This window comes from Silurus aristotelis (genome assembly GCF_946808225.1).
Source record: "Silurus aristotelis genome assembly, chromosome: 14".
Taxonomy (NCBI): domain Eukaryota; kingdom Metazoa; phylum Chordata; class Actinopteri; order Siluriformes; family Siluridae; genus Silurus; species Silurus aristotelis.
Window position 1 is genome coordinate 27,179,200 of NC_139587.1, and position 18,744 is coordinate 27,197,943.

At 38.2% G+C, this 18,744-nt stretch overlaps 1 protein-coding gene across 4 annotated transcripts in view; it reads right to left on the reverse strand.

Annotated features, from left to right (window-relative positions):
* Positions 1-4,121: 4,121 nt before the first annotated feature.
* The window catches only part of kitlga (kit ligand a), a 27,394-nt gene continuing 12,771 nt past the window's right edge, over positions 4,122-18,744 (reverse strand). For 2 of the 4 annotated variants that reach the window (XM_083561260.1, XM_083561261.1), the window contains 9 exons: positions 17,211-17,318; positions 15,130-15,186; positions 14,234-14,389; positions 11,286-11,499; positions 10,254-10,289; positions 9,627-9,727; positions 8,751-8,860; positions 8,106-8,159; positions 4,122-7,521 (listed from right to left, as the gene is read on the reverse strand). In XM_083561260.1, coding sequence (XP_083417386.1) covers positions 8,129-8,159; positions 8,751-8,860; positions 9,627-9,727; positions 10,254-10,289; positions 11,286-11,499; positions 14,234-14,389; positions 15,130-15,186; positions 17,211-17,318 — 813 coding nt within the window. In that variant the 3' untranslated portion in view covers positions 4,122-7,521; positions 8,106-8,128. The remainder of the gene's footprint in view (positions 7,522-8,105; positions 8,160-8,750; positions 8,861-9,626; positions 9,728-10,253; positions 10,290-11,285; positions 11,500-14,233; positions 14,390-15,129; positions 15,187-17,210; positions 17,319-18,744) is intronic. The other 2 variants (XM_083561263.1, XM_083561262.1) reach the window with 1 other exon arrangement.

An 18,744-nucleotide genomic window follows, 5' to 3' on the forward strand; every position in this document is an offset into this window, starting at 1 on the left:
ATGTCGTAGGTCGAATAAAAACCCACCGTAAATATCAGCAATGTTCACTAATGCAGCGTCCCTGTTAGAAATCCTGTAAACGGTGCCATTTTTTTCACCGTTTGGCAGCGTGATTACAAATATAGGAAACAATTATAACACAAAAGATGTCGAAATTTAGATTACAAGTTTTAAAAGCTTCCAAATCTTCAATCTTCTGTCTGAACAGGAGCGTGTAGGCGTGTCAGGTGTCATAATGATTGACAGTGGCGCGTGTATGAAGTGTTGGGAAAAGTGCGTAGTAACAATAGTGTTGCTTTTACTGCATAAAGAAACGAAGCCTTTGTTGTCACATATTGTTTTTATCTTCCCAGTTTGTCAAGAAGGATGAGTCTTAATACAGATTTTTTTTTTTTTTTTTACATACGTACACAAATACACTAGATGGACCAAAGTTTGTTCCAAACCTCCACTCTTTTGGGAAGATTTTCCACTAGATCAGTGGTGTAAAGTATGTAAGTACTTCGTTACTGTACTTAAGTAATATTTTGGCTGCTTTCTAGTATTAGTGAGTATTAAATATTTAGATACTCTAAAGCAGTGGTCCCCAACCCCAATCCCCATCAATCACCAACCACACCAATCAACAGCCTAAAGATCCATGAAGTTACTGAGCAGCGCACTGCACCACGCTGTCTAAGATCCTCCAGCACTGCTCGACTGGTACCTCCTTCTCTCAGAATGAGAGGTAAGTATACTTCAAGGCTCTTCTCTGTCCTGGCACCGAGGTGGTGGAATAAACTTCCCCTAGATGTCCGTACAGCAGAGTCCCTGACTATCTTCAAGTGACGATTAAAGACCTTCATCTTCCTGAAATACTTAAATTAGCACTTTCCAAGTTTGCTTTGTAGATTTATTCATTACTAGAGACTCACAGCACTTTTGTACGTCGCTCTGGATAAGGGCGTCTGCTAAATGCCACAAATGTAAATGTAAACTCAAGAACTTTAAAGCTGGATTTGGACTCTAATTGTAGTTAACAGTCTTCTACAATGTCCCACATTTTGCACGAACAGTTCTGCATTTAAACGCCTGATGGAACTGTAATGAATGAACATTCAGTGTTGAGAATGAGGACGAGTTCCCTTTTGAGTCTGGTTTTCCTCAAGGTTTCATGAAGGTTTTTTTAGTGTTCACATTCATTCCAAAGATGTTATAGCTTTATAGCAGGAGATCTTCCACTCCGATTTATGTGAAGCAGATCTTTATGGAGCTGATGTTTTACACATGGAAATAAACTCAATCATTATTTATTTATTTGTTTGTTTGTTTATTTGTTTATATGTTTATTTTAATTTGTATTTTTTCTTCTATGCTTGGAAAATGCTTTAAAATGTAACTTTGAAAGGTGCTATTTGAATAAAAAATTTGGTAATCCTTTTTATATTTCGTGTGAATGCACAGGAAGCATGTATGAGTTACAGATGTTTCAGCCTGTAAACGTACAGAAACGTGTTTCTAATAGTCACAAAGCTTCACACGATGCTGAACAGTTTGTGAAGTTCGGCCAACATTTCTAAGACCGGCTCAAAAAGTCTGCTTTGCATATTATGCAAATTAGCACAGAAAAAAAATCCATCAATGTTGGAAATTAGGGGACGTGGCCTGGAGAAATCCCGCTATGTCAATTTGTTAGAGGAGATGAGGAGATCTTGCCAAAAAGACTCCCTACTATCACCCTAATCACAGTGTCCTTAAACATTTATGAAACATAAGAATGATTAACAATCCTTTTTTCTCTCTCTGTAATCCCTCTACTCTCATTCTCTCTCTCTCTCTCTCTCTCTCTCGCGCTCTCTCTCTCTCTCTCTCTCTCTCTCTCTTTTTTTTTCTCTCTATGTCGAGTTACACATGTTCCTGATATACCAGTGACCAGTGTTTTTCTTGTCTTTGGACCTTTCTTATTCATCTCGATGGAGTTAAGTTCAATTGGAGACTCTGCAGCTAAGAATGTTTCACCTCAACAGAGATCCATGAAGCTACAGAGCAACTCAGGAACTTTGAGGATGGACTTGGACTGGAATTAAAAACAAACCATCTGCACCATTGGGCTCAGGATCACAGTTTATAGGACTTTTTCTGCATTTAAGCACCTTTACCTCAACAATGATGGAACTGTAATGGACAGAGGTTCCCTTTTGGTTCCTCTCAGGTTTTTTCCTTATTAAGTCTCAGGGAGTTTTTCCTGGCCACAGTCACCACTGATTAGTTTATTAATACACTTTTCTGACAATTATAATGATTATAAGGCACGTATAGGCACTAAACTTATACAATTTTTTTATATAACTTTATTATTAAACTATTATTATCCCTCTAAAGCTGCTTTGAAACAATATCCATTGAGCTCTACAAATAAAAATGAACTAAATAAATGCAAGTGTGAGAAAGTGTGTAGAATTAAAACTTTGGAAATTTTAAATGAAACGTGCTGAACTCTACAGCTCCACCATCAAGCTAATCCAATGCTCATGCCTAGATTCAAGGACTGAGTACTTCCTTCTGACCATGTTTCATCTCTTTCTGACGTTTAATTGCAGTTGTCAGAAACAACCCTTATGCTAACCACTGAATGTGGAATTAGCCATGTTCACTAGCATGTGAGATACTTATGCTAGTTGTTTTGTGTAAATAATAAAATGATGTGTCTATGTGTAGTAGGACCATAAGATTAGTATTTTTTTGAATATCACATTCCACATGTCTCTATTTCCTGTTATAATGAGCTCCACTCTTTTGGGAAGATGTTCTACTAGATTTGATGAAGATTCCTGCTCGTTCGGCTACAAGGGTGTTAGTAAAGTCAGGTACTGATGTAGGTGAGATGAAGAGGCCTGGGGTGCAGTCAGCATGAAAAATTCATCCCAAATAAAGCTCTATAGCAGGCCAGTCAAGATGTTAGCTCACTGACTAGCAGAACACAGCTAATTCTACTTAGAGTAAAGATTAACTCGCTTATAGAGATGAGTATATTAATATGTACAGGGTTCTGGGGGGAAAAATGAGGGACAGGAAAGAAAGAAGGGGAAAAAAAGGAAAAAAGAGTGGAGGATATAGGAAGGAAGGAAGGAAGTAAGGAAGGGAGGAAAGAAAGAAAGCGAACTTTAAGTGTATAAAATGAAAACGATCAATAAAAGTTATAACACATGGCACAGCTGTCCTCAATAAACCGGTCGATTTCAGCCCTCATTTATGTGCTTGTCATAATAAGAAAAAGAAGAAGAGGAAGAACAACAGAATCTTGGCTTCGAGAAGAAAACACATTTGAGGATCGAGATTATTTTGCTTACTAGCAAACACAGCTAACTCTACATTCTGTATCTAGCGTAAAGATTATCTCACTTACTAGCAAAACATGGCTAATTTTACAGTCTAATTAGCTTAAAGCTTAGCTTTCTTGTGGAGACAAGAATATTGATATACAGGGTACTAAGAAGAGGAATGAGGGACAGGAAAAACAGAACAAAAGAAAGAGTAGGGGAGATAGAAAGGGAGAGGAAAGAAATTCTACAGTCTGCACTTAGCATAAAGATTATTTCACTAGCAAAACATGGCTAATTTTACAGTCTGTACTTAGCATAAAGATTATCTCACTTACTAGCAAAACATGGCAAATTTTACAGTCTGTACTTAGCATAAAGATTATCTCACTTACTAGCAAAACATGGCAAATTTTACAGTCTGTACTTAGCATAAAGATTATCTCACTTACTAGCAAAACATGGCAAATTTTACAGTCTGTACTTAGCATAAAGATTAGCTTTCTTGTGGAGACAAGAATATTGATATACATGGTACTGAGAAGAAGAATGAGGAACAGGAAAGAAAGAAAGAAAGAACAAAAGAAAGAAAGAGTAGGGGAGATAGGAAGGAAGAAAGCGAGAGGAAAGAAATTCTACAGTCTGTACTTAAGATAATCTTGTTTACTAGCAAACACGGCTTCTTTAATTGTATAAAATGAAAACATTAAAATGTAAAATAAATATTATAGCACAGCTGTGAAGAAGAAGAAGAAGAAGAAAAAGAAGAAAGAACAACAGAACCTTGTCTGGAGGATCAAGAATCGAGAATCCGAAACATGCTTGTAGGATAAATGTTCTTTATTCACATACATATATATTTTCATTATATGCATATATTCATAGAAAAAATACACAATACAGTAGACTGTCACCCAGATGTCACATGATCTGGGCCACAAGATCTCATCTGCTTTTGGCACCCTGACCATCTCCCGCGACTAAGAGCCTTCTTCTTCTGCATCACAGTCTCAACATCCAGGAACAGGGATAGACTTTTTTTTTTTTTTTGCGCCAGGTATCCCTCTATCAAGTTCCTCTTCTCGTTCCTGCGACTTTTGTATTTTTTTACCTCACGTCCAGACACGAGGATTTGTCCTTATACTGCACCCACCCACACACACACACACACACACACACACACACACACACTTCACACACAGACACACTGAAATCAGTCTGAGATTCACGGTGGCCTTCGATAAGTCCATGGCGTTTCATGTCACATGATGCTGTCCACAGGTTCGAGGTCAGAGGCTCTTAGGTGGGTCGGGTTCATACATTTTCACAGCTTAGGCCTGTCTCCATACCAACACAATTAAAATAATATGCAAATAACAACTGTAAAAACAAAACAAACAAACAAACAAAAAAACCCCGAGTATGTTGAGTATTGATCCGATACAACTATTTTCGTTACATGTGGTTTGATGTGTTTTTTTTTCTTTCGTTTTTTTTTTATAAAAACAGAACAACGAAAACCCCACCGCCGAACGCGACACGTTCATTTTCAAGTTCTGAACACGCCTGTGATGCTTGCAAGGTTGTTTTTAGTTTTATTTATTTATTTATTTATTTTTTTTAAAAGCATCACATATCCTTTCTACAAATGTTTCACGTGACGGATTAATAGCTCTTGCGCAACCTCCTCGTAAATTCCTTTACTGATATTGAAGTCGATACAACGAATAGATCTGGAGAAAAAGGATAGCTTCGAGAACAAAAAAAGCTAAAAAAAAAAAAAAAAAAAGGAAAACGATCGTAGTTTGCTGCCGTAATGAATATCAGGCTGTAAACGTTCAATAACGGGCAGATTTTCGAATCCTGACTTCCTGGTTGTCCTTCCAGGGCGTCCCTTCTGAGTGGTAATAAGTGGTAGATTGTCTTTTTGATAAGTTATTAAAAAGAAATGAAAGCAATGCATCAAAGCAGAAGCATTATTGTCTAAATAACTGCCAACAAAAGTGAGTACACCCTCAGTGATAACAGCTGTGATGTAACTGTGCAAAGCCACACGTCCTGTTCCTCATGATCATGTTTTTATCTGGTGACAGAACCATACAAACTTGTTTATCTTGTATTTGAGCAGTTAAAATTTGGTGCTTTGAGTCCAATTCTTTCATACTGACGACTGGATGTTCTACATGGACCTCATGGTAAAGAGTCTCTGTGGATGTGAGAATTTGAATTGTTGCTCTCCACAAAGGTGAACGAGGCTGTAGGAAGATCGATAACACCCTGAAACTGAGTTACAGTACAGTGGTCAGGGTCATACAGAGGTTTTCCGAGACGGGTTCCACTCGGAACAGACCTCACATGGGTCCATCAAAAAAGTCGAGTCCTCGTGCTGTGCGTCAGGTGCAGAAGCTGCTTCAAAAATCGGATGCATGAGTGCTGGAGTATTGCTTTAGAGGCTGCAGAAGCAGAAGGTCCGCTCGTCAGTGCTCAGACCGTACGCAACAAGTCGGGTTGCAGGACCATCATCCCAGAAGGAGCCTCTTCAGAAGCTGCTTACAAGAAAGTCCACAAACAGTTTGCTGAAGACGACCTGTCCAAGAGCATGAATTACTGAAACCATGTCCTGTGGTCTGATGAGACTAAGATAAACGTGTTTGGCTCAGATGGTGTCCAGTATGTGTGGTGACACCCTGGTGAGAAGCACCAAGAAAACCTTGTTTTGCCTACAGTCAAGCCTGGTGGTGGTAACATCATGGTCTGGGGCTGCATGAGTGCTGCTGGTACTGTGGAGCTGCGGGTCATTGAGGAAAACATGGATGTTCTGTGACGTTCTGAAGAAGAACACGATGCCTTTCCTTCAGAAACTGGGCTGAATGACAGTTTTCCAACATAATAACAACCCCAAACACACAACTGCCTTGCTGGGGAAGGAATTCCATGCCCAGAAGGATTAAAGCAGTGCTGGATAACAATGTGCTCACACAAAACATTCACACTTTAGACACAGTTTTGACATGTTCACTAAAGGTTCACTCACTTTTGTTGCCAGTTATTTAGACAATAATGGCTGTATGTTGAGTTGTTTTCAGAGGATAGAAGAAAATGGCAACCTATAATCCAAAAGAGTCACAGAATAGTGTTATTAAGGGCCATTTGATGTTACACACAGTGTTTTTACTATCACACACACACACACACACACACACACACACACACACACACACACACACACTCAAACTTCTATTACACAAGGCACAGGATTATCAGAATAGCTGTTGCATCTTAAACTTCAACCTGTAAATTAAATCGGATTTTGTTCTTTCAGAGCAGAAATATAGATATGCCCTGTTTTTCTATTTTATAACATTTATTCAAATGGAATAAAGTTTATTACAAACGATAAGAAAACAGAGAGTTTAGTCAGTTTTGTCAACCAGCCGTTAAAGTTCATCTCCGGTGCTGAATCGGTTCAGGAGTCAGTCGAACTCGCGAACTCGTGAACCGCAGCGAAAATTGAGCCGATGTTTCTGTTAAGAATTCGATAAATGGTTTTAAAAGTATCAAATAAAAGATTAGTCAGTGATTATTGGGCCTGAGAGCTAGCGCTAGTGTGAAGAAAGCACGGGGTCGGGTGGTAGCACTTCCACCATGGACTCGCTCGCTATCCGAACTGCTGGAGCAGCAAAAAAATATAACACAAGAAACCAAATAAATAAATTAAGTCCACACCACCAGTAAAGCGACTTAAAAAAAAAAGATACACAATTCAGATGATACGACTGAAATATATATTTTTTTGGATTTCAGGACAACAAAGAGCGAGAGAACTCTACGAAACAGGAAGCAGAAGGAGGGAAGAGGACGAGTTCTGGCTTTCGCTCTTCATCCCGCTCGTTACGGGAACACCGCTGAGGAACGGACGCTGTTCAGGTGAATCCGATCTCCTGTCGTGGATCACAACCGAGTCGTCCACGAGCCGTCCGTCCTCCGAAGGAAGAATGGAGGAGAACAAACAAAACAAACTAACAAACTCCGTCCTCTCCATCCTCCTCTTCTTCCTCTTCCTCCTCCTACCACAGCAAAGGTCCAACCATTGTTCTTAGAAGAAACGTCATGGAAACTCGGTGGGCGGTTCTTCGTTGGAGGTCAGTACTCATCCCTCAGAGCTGAAAAGGAAGTGACATGTGTGGGTCTCAAGTTGCTGCCTTTTCGTCTGCGGTACTGCCTAAGAAAAGAGGAGGGTTCTGTTAGAACTTACTGAGAACTTTATATGTATATATGTGAAGGGAAAGAAAGAAAGAAAGAAAGAAAGAAAGAAAGAAAGAAAGAAAGAAAGAAAGAAAGAAAGAAAGAAAGAAAGAGTGGAGGTGAGAGAAAGTAAGGATGGAGAGATGGACAGAAGGAAGGCAGGAAGAAAGGAAGGAAGAAATAAAGTGTAAAGAAGCAAGAGTGGAAAGAAGGAGGACAGAAAGAAAGAAAGACAGAAAGCAAGAAAGAAAGAAAGAAAGAAAGAAAGAAAGAAAGAAAGAAAGAAAGAAAGAAAGAAAGAAAGAAAGAAAGAAAGAAAGAAAGAATAAAAAGAAAGAAAATAAGAAAGAAAATAAGAATACAAAGAAAGAAGGATGGAAACACAGACAGAAGGAAGGAAGAAATGAAGTATAAAGGAGAAAGAGAGAAAAAAATGAGGAAAGAAAGAAAGAAAGAAAGAAAGAAAGAAAGAAAGAAAGAAAGAGAGAGTGGAGGTGATAGAAAGGAAAAATGGAACTAAGAAAAGAGTAAACAGTTGTGAAAACTGAAGAAAGATCTCACCAGTTGTGTGGAAGATGGAGCAGTTACACCGGGCAGATGTTGTTTAATCTTTTGCTGAAAAAAAAAAACACCAGCAGGTTTTGTAAATACACACGACATCATCAGATTTTTGTGGAGTTTAATGAGGCAAAATTCCCCCCAAAAATCTTTTCTTCACTTCCCTCTCATGACTTCAGTTCCTACCCAATTCCTTCCCATTCCCAAATCTTCTGTCCAATTACAACCAAAAATACACATTAGCGAGTCTGAGCATGTGACCCAAATTAGACATTCTGATCTAATTTGTGTTTTGTTGGTTAGTTTCTATTATTCTATTGTATATTATATATGCAGCTTTGCTAATCTAATCTAAGAGGCGTTTACGCGAACGAAAAATTCGATGCGCTAATCTAATCCGAGAACGAGCGATGCCGCTGCTGCTGCTACTGTTAATCTAAGGCGAGATCGGCGCTCGTACAGGAGCAGAACGAACACCTGAGGAGGTTCAGCTACATCATGATATTATAGTGTAGTACAGATATTACTGTTATTAATCAGATAAATACCGCTGGACAGGCCACGCCCCCGAGACTCAAACTCCAAGGTGAGGACGAGCGATCCGTCACGTGAGCGTGTGCGTGAGTGAGATACTGCAGAGTCCGTTACCTTTCAGATATTTCCTCATCTAGCGGCGGCGCGCTGGGCTCGGCTCCGATATACAGCGGCGGTCCTTCTGTACTGCTCTGCAGTGACGGGGCGTTTCGTCTGGATTTCACCTGCATGATGAAAAACCGGAAATAAATAAATAAAGAAAGAAAGAAAGAAAGAAAGAAAGAAAGAAAGAAAGAAAGAAAGAAAGAAAGAAAGACAGAAAGAAAGAAATGGTAGAGGAGAAAGAAAGAAAAGGTAGTGGAGAAATAAATAAATAAATAAATAAATAAAGAAAGAAAGAAAGAAAGAAAGAAAGAAAGAAAGAAAGAAAGAAAGAAAGAAAGAAAGAATGAAAGAAAGAAATAAAGAATGAAATAAAGAAAGAAAAGGTAGAGGAGAAAGAAAGAAAAGGTAGTGGAGAAATAAAGAAAGAAAAAAAGAAAGAAAGAAAGAACGAAAGAAAAAAAGAAAAAAAGAAAAGGTAGAGGAGAAAGAAAGAAAGAAAGAAAGAAAGAAAGAAAGAAAGAAAGAAAGAAAGAAAGAAAGAAAATGTAGAGGAGATAGGAAGGAAGGAAGGAAGGAAGGAACGAACGAAGGAAGAAAAATGAAAAGGAAAGGAGAGGAAGGAAGGAAGGAAGAAAGGAAGAAAGGAAGGAAGGAAGGAAGGAAGGAAAAAAGAAAGAAAGAAAGGAAAATGAAGGAAAGAAAAGGTAGAGGAGAAAGGAAGGAAGGAAGGAAGGAAGGAAGGAAGGAAAAAAGAAAGAAAGAAAGGAAGGAAGGGAAATGAAAAGGAAAGGAGAGGAAAGAAGGAAGGAAGAAAGTAAGAAAGGAAGTCAACTACACATTTTCCAGGTAAAATGAAAAGGATTCGGGATGCGAATGGACACAAACCTTCCAGGCGAGAAGCAACACGGCAGCGATGACAGGGATGAACAGGAGCGAGTACAGACTCTTCTTCATGATCTCCGTCAGGACCCTCGGGTTCATGGAGCCTGCAGACAGAGCGGATCAAACTGCTCAGAAAGGGGTTCAGGCATTGAGCGTTTCTATAGCGACGGCTTTGGCTTTGATGGCAGGTAACGTATGGCCACATGAAGGTATGGTGAAGTTTTCTTCAAGGTGATCTATCTATCTATCTATCTATCTATCTATCTATCTATCTATCTATCTATCTATCTATCTATCTATCTATCTATCCATCCATCCATCCATCCATCCATCCATCCATCCATCCATCCATCCATCCATCCATCCATCCAACATTTTTGTGCTCTTCGGCGTTCCTGAATTTCCCCAAGTAACAAACTAAAAAATTCATAAATGTTTTTTATTTTCTATTGGTGATGGGATGAAAGTAAAAAAAAAACCACAATGATGATATGGTGATGTGTTTCACATTCTAGAACCTCCTGAGGTACATATTTGTGGCAACCAGAGCCAAAACTTGTGATTAACAACCTGAATTAAAAAAAAGAAATAAAAAAAAAAAACTCTCGGTTTCGGGGAAAAACACCTCACCTTCGTTAGCAGTGAAGTTCGCAGTTGACGAGCTACCTGTAGTGAGAGAGAGAGAGAGAGAGAGAGAGAGAGAGAGAGAGAGAGAGAGAAGAGAGAGAGAGAGAGAGAGAGAGAGAGAGAGAGAGAGAGAGAGAGAGAGAGAGAGAAAAGAAAAGGGTGGAGCGTTAATACATTTAGATGAAAAACACTTCGCTGAAAGAAGAGTCCATCACGGCCCCCTTTTATTTGGGTCCTAACAAAAGATCCCATGTGTCTCCTCTCGGAGAGAGAATGAGTCTGCGCTTGGGAAGATCTAAAGATTGCTCGCTTATCGCCGCGCCGACAATTGTGCTTCGGCTCTTTTCTTCTATTCATCTCGCCCGCTGGGGAACATCTCGTGGTTTTTTTTCAGGCTACGTGTTAAAAACCGAGCTGACAATACTAAACAAAACGCCCACATGGAGATGTTCGTGTTTCCTATGGAATTCTTTGTGAAGGTGGTTATGAACAGGATAGTATGCACACATCGCATCGCGTCGCCCCGGGGGAACGCTAATTTATGACAATTCTGTCGCATTTTACTCGTCCTATGGAGCTCTTGTTGTTACATAAACCCTGCGTGGATCGGGTTGCCGTTTCCGCATTTAGGTTTAACCCTGATGTGGGCGTGGCCTAAACAGAAAAGACGGATTCATTTTCTTCGGGTTATGTTTTTTTGTAATCCGTAAAAAATCCTCCCAATATTCCTTCTCCTCAGCTACATCGTTCGAGTGTAGAATTGATCTCAATTAAAGACTTCTTATGGTTCTTTGGTTGTACTTCCTGGAACTTTCAACAAGTTTCCCCACTGTGATCCTGAACAGGCAGTTACTAAGGATGAATGAATCATGGAGAAAGATCAGGTTAGCATTAAATAAAAAAAAAAACATCTTTGTCCTATGAACTTTATATCCCGATACTCTCAATCTCTGTGAAAAGTTCTGGGAAACGCAAACAAGACCTCGTCCACCTCCTCATTGTATTTGTTTTGTTGTGAAACCATGCTCCCCTCACCGTCTTGTGAACGAATCTGCGGCGGCGGCGGCGGCGGCATCGTCGCCAGCGTCGTCGTCGCCTTTATCGTTGTGGGACACGGCGGAGGTTCGCAGTCTTCCTCTTCTCTCGAGGAATTGGCGGTGTTGAAAAAGTCTTCTACGAATTGGAAATAGCGCGGCGTGAGCCATTTCTCCTCTCGGTAGTGGCACTGGAACTCCAGCATGGAATTCTCCTGGAAAACGAACCAAAAAAAGAAAAAAATTAAATAAAATTTTATCTCGTGCTAATGGACCCTAAAGGAAACGAGCGACACTCAAATCCTCGACAGTGTTCTGGTTCTGGTGTTGCTAAGAATAAATGCAGTCTCACGCAGCATCTTTAATGCGTTACAACTGGAATCATGTGGCGTGGGCTCCGGCTTTCAGCTTCTTTACTACTCGAGGCAAAAATGTTCCTTCAACTCCAGCCAAGTTGGAAAGCGGCCCAGTTTTGTGGCTGATTTTAATATATCAAGAACAGCGAGCTGAAAATCGGAAACTCAGAATTAGCATACTAGTGTCTTGTTCTGCGAGAGCAGTGAGGTGGGGGGGTGGGGGGATTTTATCTAACAAACTATCTTTCACAATCTTCTCAGGAAAATGTTTATCATAGCCCGTGTCACGTCAATGCAACGCAACGTCGAGTTCTCGTCCTTGTCGACGTGTCACAATTCGCGTCACGAATCTAAACCCGGCTAACCGGCGAACGAACCACGGGTCCGTTTGTCCTTTACGCTACCGTAAAAACAAAACAAAGGATTTGTAAAAAGGTCACATGATGCACATTCAAACGCAGCAGGCAGTGCGAGTGCTGGATTGCGATTCGCTGGAAGTTCGGATGTGAGTTCAAGAGGGTTGAAAGGTAGTTTGCGTGTTTAATTTGCGCCCTAAATCAGGTAAATTAGCGTTCTCAATGAATGCGGTAATAATAAAAGGTGATTTTTTTAAACAAATGAGTCGAGTTACCGCATGAATTGTTGATGAACTGACGAAGAAAAGTGAATGAAAAGCGGCACCAGGAGTTAACACCGACAGCTCCATTATTACTAGAGATGCTGCACAGATGCTCTCTTTCTTCAAAATTTATTTCAAATCTATGTAAACGAATGCAATCTTCTGGACCTACTCAATCTCTGTGTGATGTGAGGAAGCAGAATTCCCGATTTAAAGAACCGATTTAAGAAAGTATATAAAATAATGAGGCGTTATTTTGTAACATTCAGTCAGGACAGCTTGAAATGTTCAATTCCTGCAACGTGACCATCACAATCCACACCTACACGTGAGGCCTTGCATCATTTTAATGCTTTACTTTCCGGGTCGTTTTTAACTTCCAAGAAACAGGATCATATAATTTGCATTTCAGTTTGAAAGATAATACAGAGCGATCTGACTATTTAATTAGTTTATTACTAGTTACTATTGAAGGAGTGTTTTGTGAGAAAAGTAAGTTTGTATAGGGTTCTCAGATTTAACAAAACCCGGAGGAAACCTGGAGAAAACTCCACAAAAACAGAACCCCAAGCTTCAGAGATTCTATGCTTCATTCTACACCACCAGTCGAGCACCACTGGGAAGTGGTAGCTCAGGGTTTAACATGGAGGATTTCACATCAGAAGGTTGTGAGTTCAAATCCCATCACTGCTAAGATACCACTGTTGGGGCCTTGAGATAATGTAAGTTGCTCTGGAGCTTGTTTTCACGAAACCCTGGGTTGGAAAACTCCGCTCTTCTCCAGTAGAATCTTTTTAACGTGTATGTACAAGCGTATGCGAGAGGTGACAACTGAGCGACATTTCGATTTTCTGTCTGGCCTCCACCCAAACTTTCACCCAAACCTCGTTAACGTCGCATGCCGATGTATAAAATTTTACAGATGACACTAGCCGTATAATTCAGTAGTTTGCATAATCACTGCTGTGTTTCTCTGTGGTTTACATAAACATTATTATTATTATAACCATATGTCTGTTGTTTTCATGGACAATTAAAGGGTAAAGGCATTGATGTGTACTGAATAAACAATGCAGACGTTCCTCTAATTAGCGTCGTTTAACAAGCGGAAAAACCCGTCTTTCTCTTCGGCTGCGCAAACGACAACTTCGACCGCTCGCGAAGCAAAAGCCAAGAATGTGCTTGTGGCAAATGTACAACCAGCAACACACATGCGCACACTTGCATGAAATGATCTTTTGAATTAAAACTGCTACCTGGCTTGAACTATTAAAATACAACAACAATAAACAAACAACCAGCTCGCATTTGTCGGAAATTGAATTTCCATAGCAGCAACTTTATAAAACACGTGGGTTGAGTGGGACAAAAATGTGTACCAAACACCACACACCCACTTTGGAGATTCTTGAGAATCCAGGGACTTTTCTGCAGATTTTCCGAGCAGAAAGAATGTGAAATCTGGATGATCTGCAACTTTAAGCCACTGATTGATCAGAGTGTCATGATTTATTATGATTTTTTAATTTTATATCTTTTTTTTTTTACCTCACTTATTCTGTTACTTTATTGTTTCTATAGCAACGAGCTCATTCCCAGGGACTTCGACGTTGGACATGGAACATTTCATAGTGTTGTGTAATCTTACACAACACCTTTGTTACCAGAGAAGGTGAGGAGGCCTGGGGTGCAGTCAGTGATCACATTCATCTGATAGGTGTTCAATAGGGCTGGAGCTCTACAGCAGCAGATCTTTTACCAAATTCAACTCATGCAACGCATATTTTCATTGTGTCATGGTGTCATGATGGAACAGGTTTTAGATCTCTTAGTTCAAGTAAAGGGAAATGTTCATTCTACAGCTTTTAAAGACGTCCTGTACAATTGTGTGCCTCCAACTTTGGCTGGAAAAGTCAGGTGTCCCAATACTTTTGTCAATATAGTGTATGGATATATAGTAAAATAATATCTCACCAAGCTATTTCCAATGATATATCGCATTTCTTGTAACATCTGGATGAACGTCGCTAAATAATCTTTGTTGGAGGAAATATTCCCAAACTTCTGGGCCAGGTCTTTTAAGCTCTCCTCCAAGTGGAATACGTTCAGCTGCACCCAACACATACTACTCTGTTTGGAGAAAAACAAAGCCAGATAAACTGAAAAGAACATTTTCTCACATGAGTACACAAGGAAGTTGGCTCAGAAGGTTCGTGGTGAATGCGATAGAGTTCTTCTGCACATTTTGATTTTCTTCCAAGTAAAAACAGATAATATACCTTAGTGACAATGTAATATAATGCTAGGAGTCGGCGATATTATCAAAATATCACATCACGATAAGAAGTTTTGCACGATATACAATATGCATTACAATGTATGTACAAGTTTGCTTGTATCGTCCAAGTAGTGTGTGGAGTAGGATGTGTGGGGTCCTACTAATTTAACACATTTAAATTTATTAATTTATTCAATTTAAAATTGAACAAAGAAAGAAAGAAAAGAAAATGTATATTTCAAAAAATAAAATGAACACATGAAATTAACATTGTTAAAAATCTGATAAGGAAAAAAAAAAAGGAAAAAAGCTAAATAATTATTATATTTAATAATAAAAAAACAAACTGCAAATTTTAATAAACAAACAAATTGGAAAAATCTTCCCACAATTTTTTTATTATTATTTAAAAAACAGAGTAAATCATGTGTGATACAATGTTATTATATTCTACTTTGTAAATAGTGTCTATTTTTATATTTTGTTTAATTTCTTCTTCTTTCTTTATTATTTTTACATATTTGACCTTTTAGCTGAATTTTTTTTAAAAGTTTAGGTGTATTATCAAAAAGAAAAAGTCTTAGGCACTTACCACTTCTTTAGGCAAATATTGTACAGTGATCTTGTAGTCTTTTGGGATATTCTGTTTCTGATGAAAACAAGAAAAACACAATGGTGTTAAAAACCTGGAGGTGCGTTTCATAATACATCGCTTTCTTCTGCTCTGAAGGAAGGAAGTTGTGGAGTTTGAGGTGGAAAAAAAAAACAACAAAAAACAACAAACCCAAACCCTGTTTCAGGAAAAAGGTGCACAAAAAGAACATGATGAATGTAATAAATCAGCCACAAAAATGTGTAGAACTTCTGCAAAAAGGAGACGAATTTACTGCTAACAGTAACGACGCATTTTTAGACACTAATTCTGCTTCAAATACTGTTTCTACTTTGGAAGAACAACCATTAAGTAAGAAATGTTTCCATAAACTGGACTTTCTGCTGAAAATGAGTTTCTGTACTTGAGTCAAAGTACAAATTCCATGCAGAACTATGACTCCGGTAACAGTAGAACTCCTGCTTTGACGAATCTACTGGAGAAAACGTGTAAAAGTTCTCGATTCTGAGATCTTTAGGTGAATAATGTAATGCAAGTCAATGTTCCAATGTTCTTCCTGATTTCATGCTAGAGGTGGTAGTGGAGGGAATGTTTCCTGAGCTGAAAATACTGTTAATGTACAGGTTCTTGGACTGAAGCAAAGCAATCAGGGGTGAAAAAAACCCCAAAACAATAATGAGATACTAATGCAGCTTTCTGACTTGACTCTATGAGTGACTATTATGCTAACAATAAGACTAACATGATTAGCATAGCTAGGCGAGAGCTCTAGTATACCTTTTTTTTTAACCTGTCTAAAAGTTTCTGTGTTTAGCTAAACTTGCATACGTTTTTAATTTCTATTATTTACTGTACTTTTCATTATTTTATAGCTCTATATTCACAAAGGTTTGTGGACACCTGAGCATGAGATCAGTATGAGCTTCGTTTTTGAACACCCGGTTCCCCACATGTTGTTCTAATTAGCTGGTATAATAATGTCCACTCTTCTCTTCTAGATTTTGGAGTGTGTTTGTGGAAACTTGTGCTGATGTAGGTGAGGTGAGGAAGCCTGGGTTACAGTCAGCGTCCTGTAAGTTCCTGTAAGTTTCTGTAAGTTCTATAGCAGGAGACCTATATAAAGCTTATCTTCACAAAGCTGATATCAAATAGACAGGAGTCCCAATACTTTTGTCCAGACATACACATATAAATATATATATATATATATATATATATATATATATATATATATATATATATATATATATATATATATATATATATATTTTATAAGTTGATTCATGAGTAAAAAGCACAACTTTTCCCAATTAATCGATTCAAATATTTAATCCTGATTAATCACACAATTGTGGCGAGTTAACTCTTAATTAATCGCAACTTAATCACACATTTTTATCTGTTCTGAATGTGCCTTAAATTAATACTTTTTAAGTTTTTAATACTCTAAACAACATTGACACGGACAAATACTGATGCTTCATGCAAATGTATCCTTATTATTAGTGAAACCAAACTCAACATAGAGCATGAAGACTAAATATATTTATATACCTTTTTTTTTTAATTATATTTTTATACAAAAATTTAAGAATACTTTGTTTTTCTTGTCATTTAAAATGATTAATAATTAATTTTTTTAATTACCTTTTTTATGTGAACTCCCAATATTCAACCCCGGCATGCTTTTCATTTATTTATTTATTTAAAGTTTATTTTAACTTTTTTTGGTTTAAAAAAAAAAAAAAAAAAAGCAGTTAAATAAAATCGTGTAGGAAAAAAAAAGAATTCCCTAAATATTCCAGGTAAACGGGATTCTGATTACGAGTGTAAAGAGTGTAAGGTCCTGTGTATGGTTTCGGGTGTGAAACTGGGAAAGACTGCAAATCCCACGAACAACACAACAAATGTTAATCCTTTAATCCGTCTGCTGTTTTTCTGCTGTAATCCACCGGAATCTCTTGGAAACAACAAACAAACCAACAACAAAAAACAAACAGGGCAACACTGTCTAGACTAATGAGAGCTGATGAGCGGAGACGGAGGGATTGAACTCTTACCAGTAATGAGATTTTCTTGATGTCATCTGTTATGGGATTTCCGATCTCACTGGGATAAGCAGCAACTGTGATGTAGAGCAACAAATGGACACAGGTACGTATCCAAATCTGCGAAAGAAAGAAAGGAAGGAAGGAAGAAGATTCAGTTAGTTATATGCTGAAACTATCACAAAGTCCATCTCTGAGGTAAACTTATTTTTGAAAGATGAGATTTCCTCATAGCCTATCAATGATATTCCTGTTTTTCTTCACACACACACACACACACACACACACACACACACACACACACACACACACACACACACAAACACACACACACACACACACACACACGTTGCAGTTTGTTTCTAGTCATTATGCAGATTAACTCTTAAGCCTGAGAAACAAATCTGAAGAGTTTTTCATTCCACATGTCCACAAAAGTAACCTCTTTAGTTCATGCCACGATCAGATTTTTAGATCGGATTAGATTGAAATTGATTGTCATTGTGAATATGAATGAATGTGCATACTTATATTATGTCCTATACAAAGTGCAGGTATGAGGTAAAGACCATCTCAGTGCAAGTGATGATCAGGTGTCTATACAGAGATCATGTTTTAATTATACAGTAATTAAAAAAAGGAACAAAACCGCATTAATTATATACAGAACGGATGTTTTTCTCATATACACCAATAAACCAGGCAATGCAATATTCTTTTTGTTCAATAGGTACATTTCATTCCCATTCAAAAACAAGCCCGGCTCTGACCACACAAATAAATTCATTTCAATAAAAAAATTTTTTTAAACTGTTTGTACAATAAAAAAAAAAAAAAAAATTTCATTCTTTCTTTTTTTAAAAATACATTTTTGTGCGCATTCATTAATCTCTTATTCATTAAATATTTATTAATTATTCATAATAATGTTCCATATTCATATTCAATTCATCAATTAGTTAATTCATTCGTTAAAAAATCATTGTTAGTGATAGGGTGCCAAAACTTATGGAAATTCAAGTAAAGAAAATAACCTATTTTAATCTCTAGGTTCTCTATACGCATATTTTGAGGTATATAAAAGTCTTTTCTGATCTCATACACAAAGCCGTGAGGTGCCCCAGACATCTCCTGGTCCGTATGCAGTCCTCAGCTGAGCTTCAGCACTTACTGTAGCTTCAGATTCTTATTCCTGGCTGGCAGGAGAGGAACTGCATTTTCTGAACTTCTGACGTTCTGCTCAGCACATTTGTACAGAGCGGTTAGTTGAGCTACCCTAGCCTTAATATCCTTCTGGACCTGCGGATGCTTGTTTTTTGTTTTTCGCGCCACTCTGGGTCAGTTTTTTTGTAAAAGAAAACCCCAGAAGATCAGGATTTTCAGAAATATTACAACTTCAAAGTCCATAAAAGTCACTAAAATTTCCATTCTGGTCTCTTTCCTGAACGCTGTGGAAGCGCTTCACCTGCATGGTGTTACGTGCCTCTATGCTGAAGTGTGAATATCTGATTAGTAGGTCGATGAGCTATCTGAGTTCCTGTAGGTT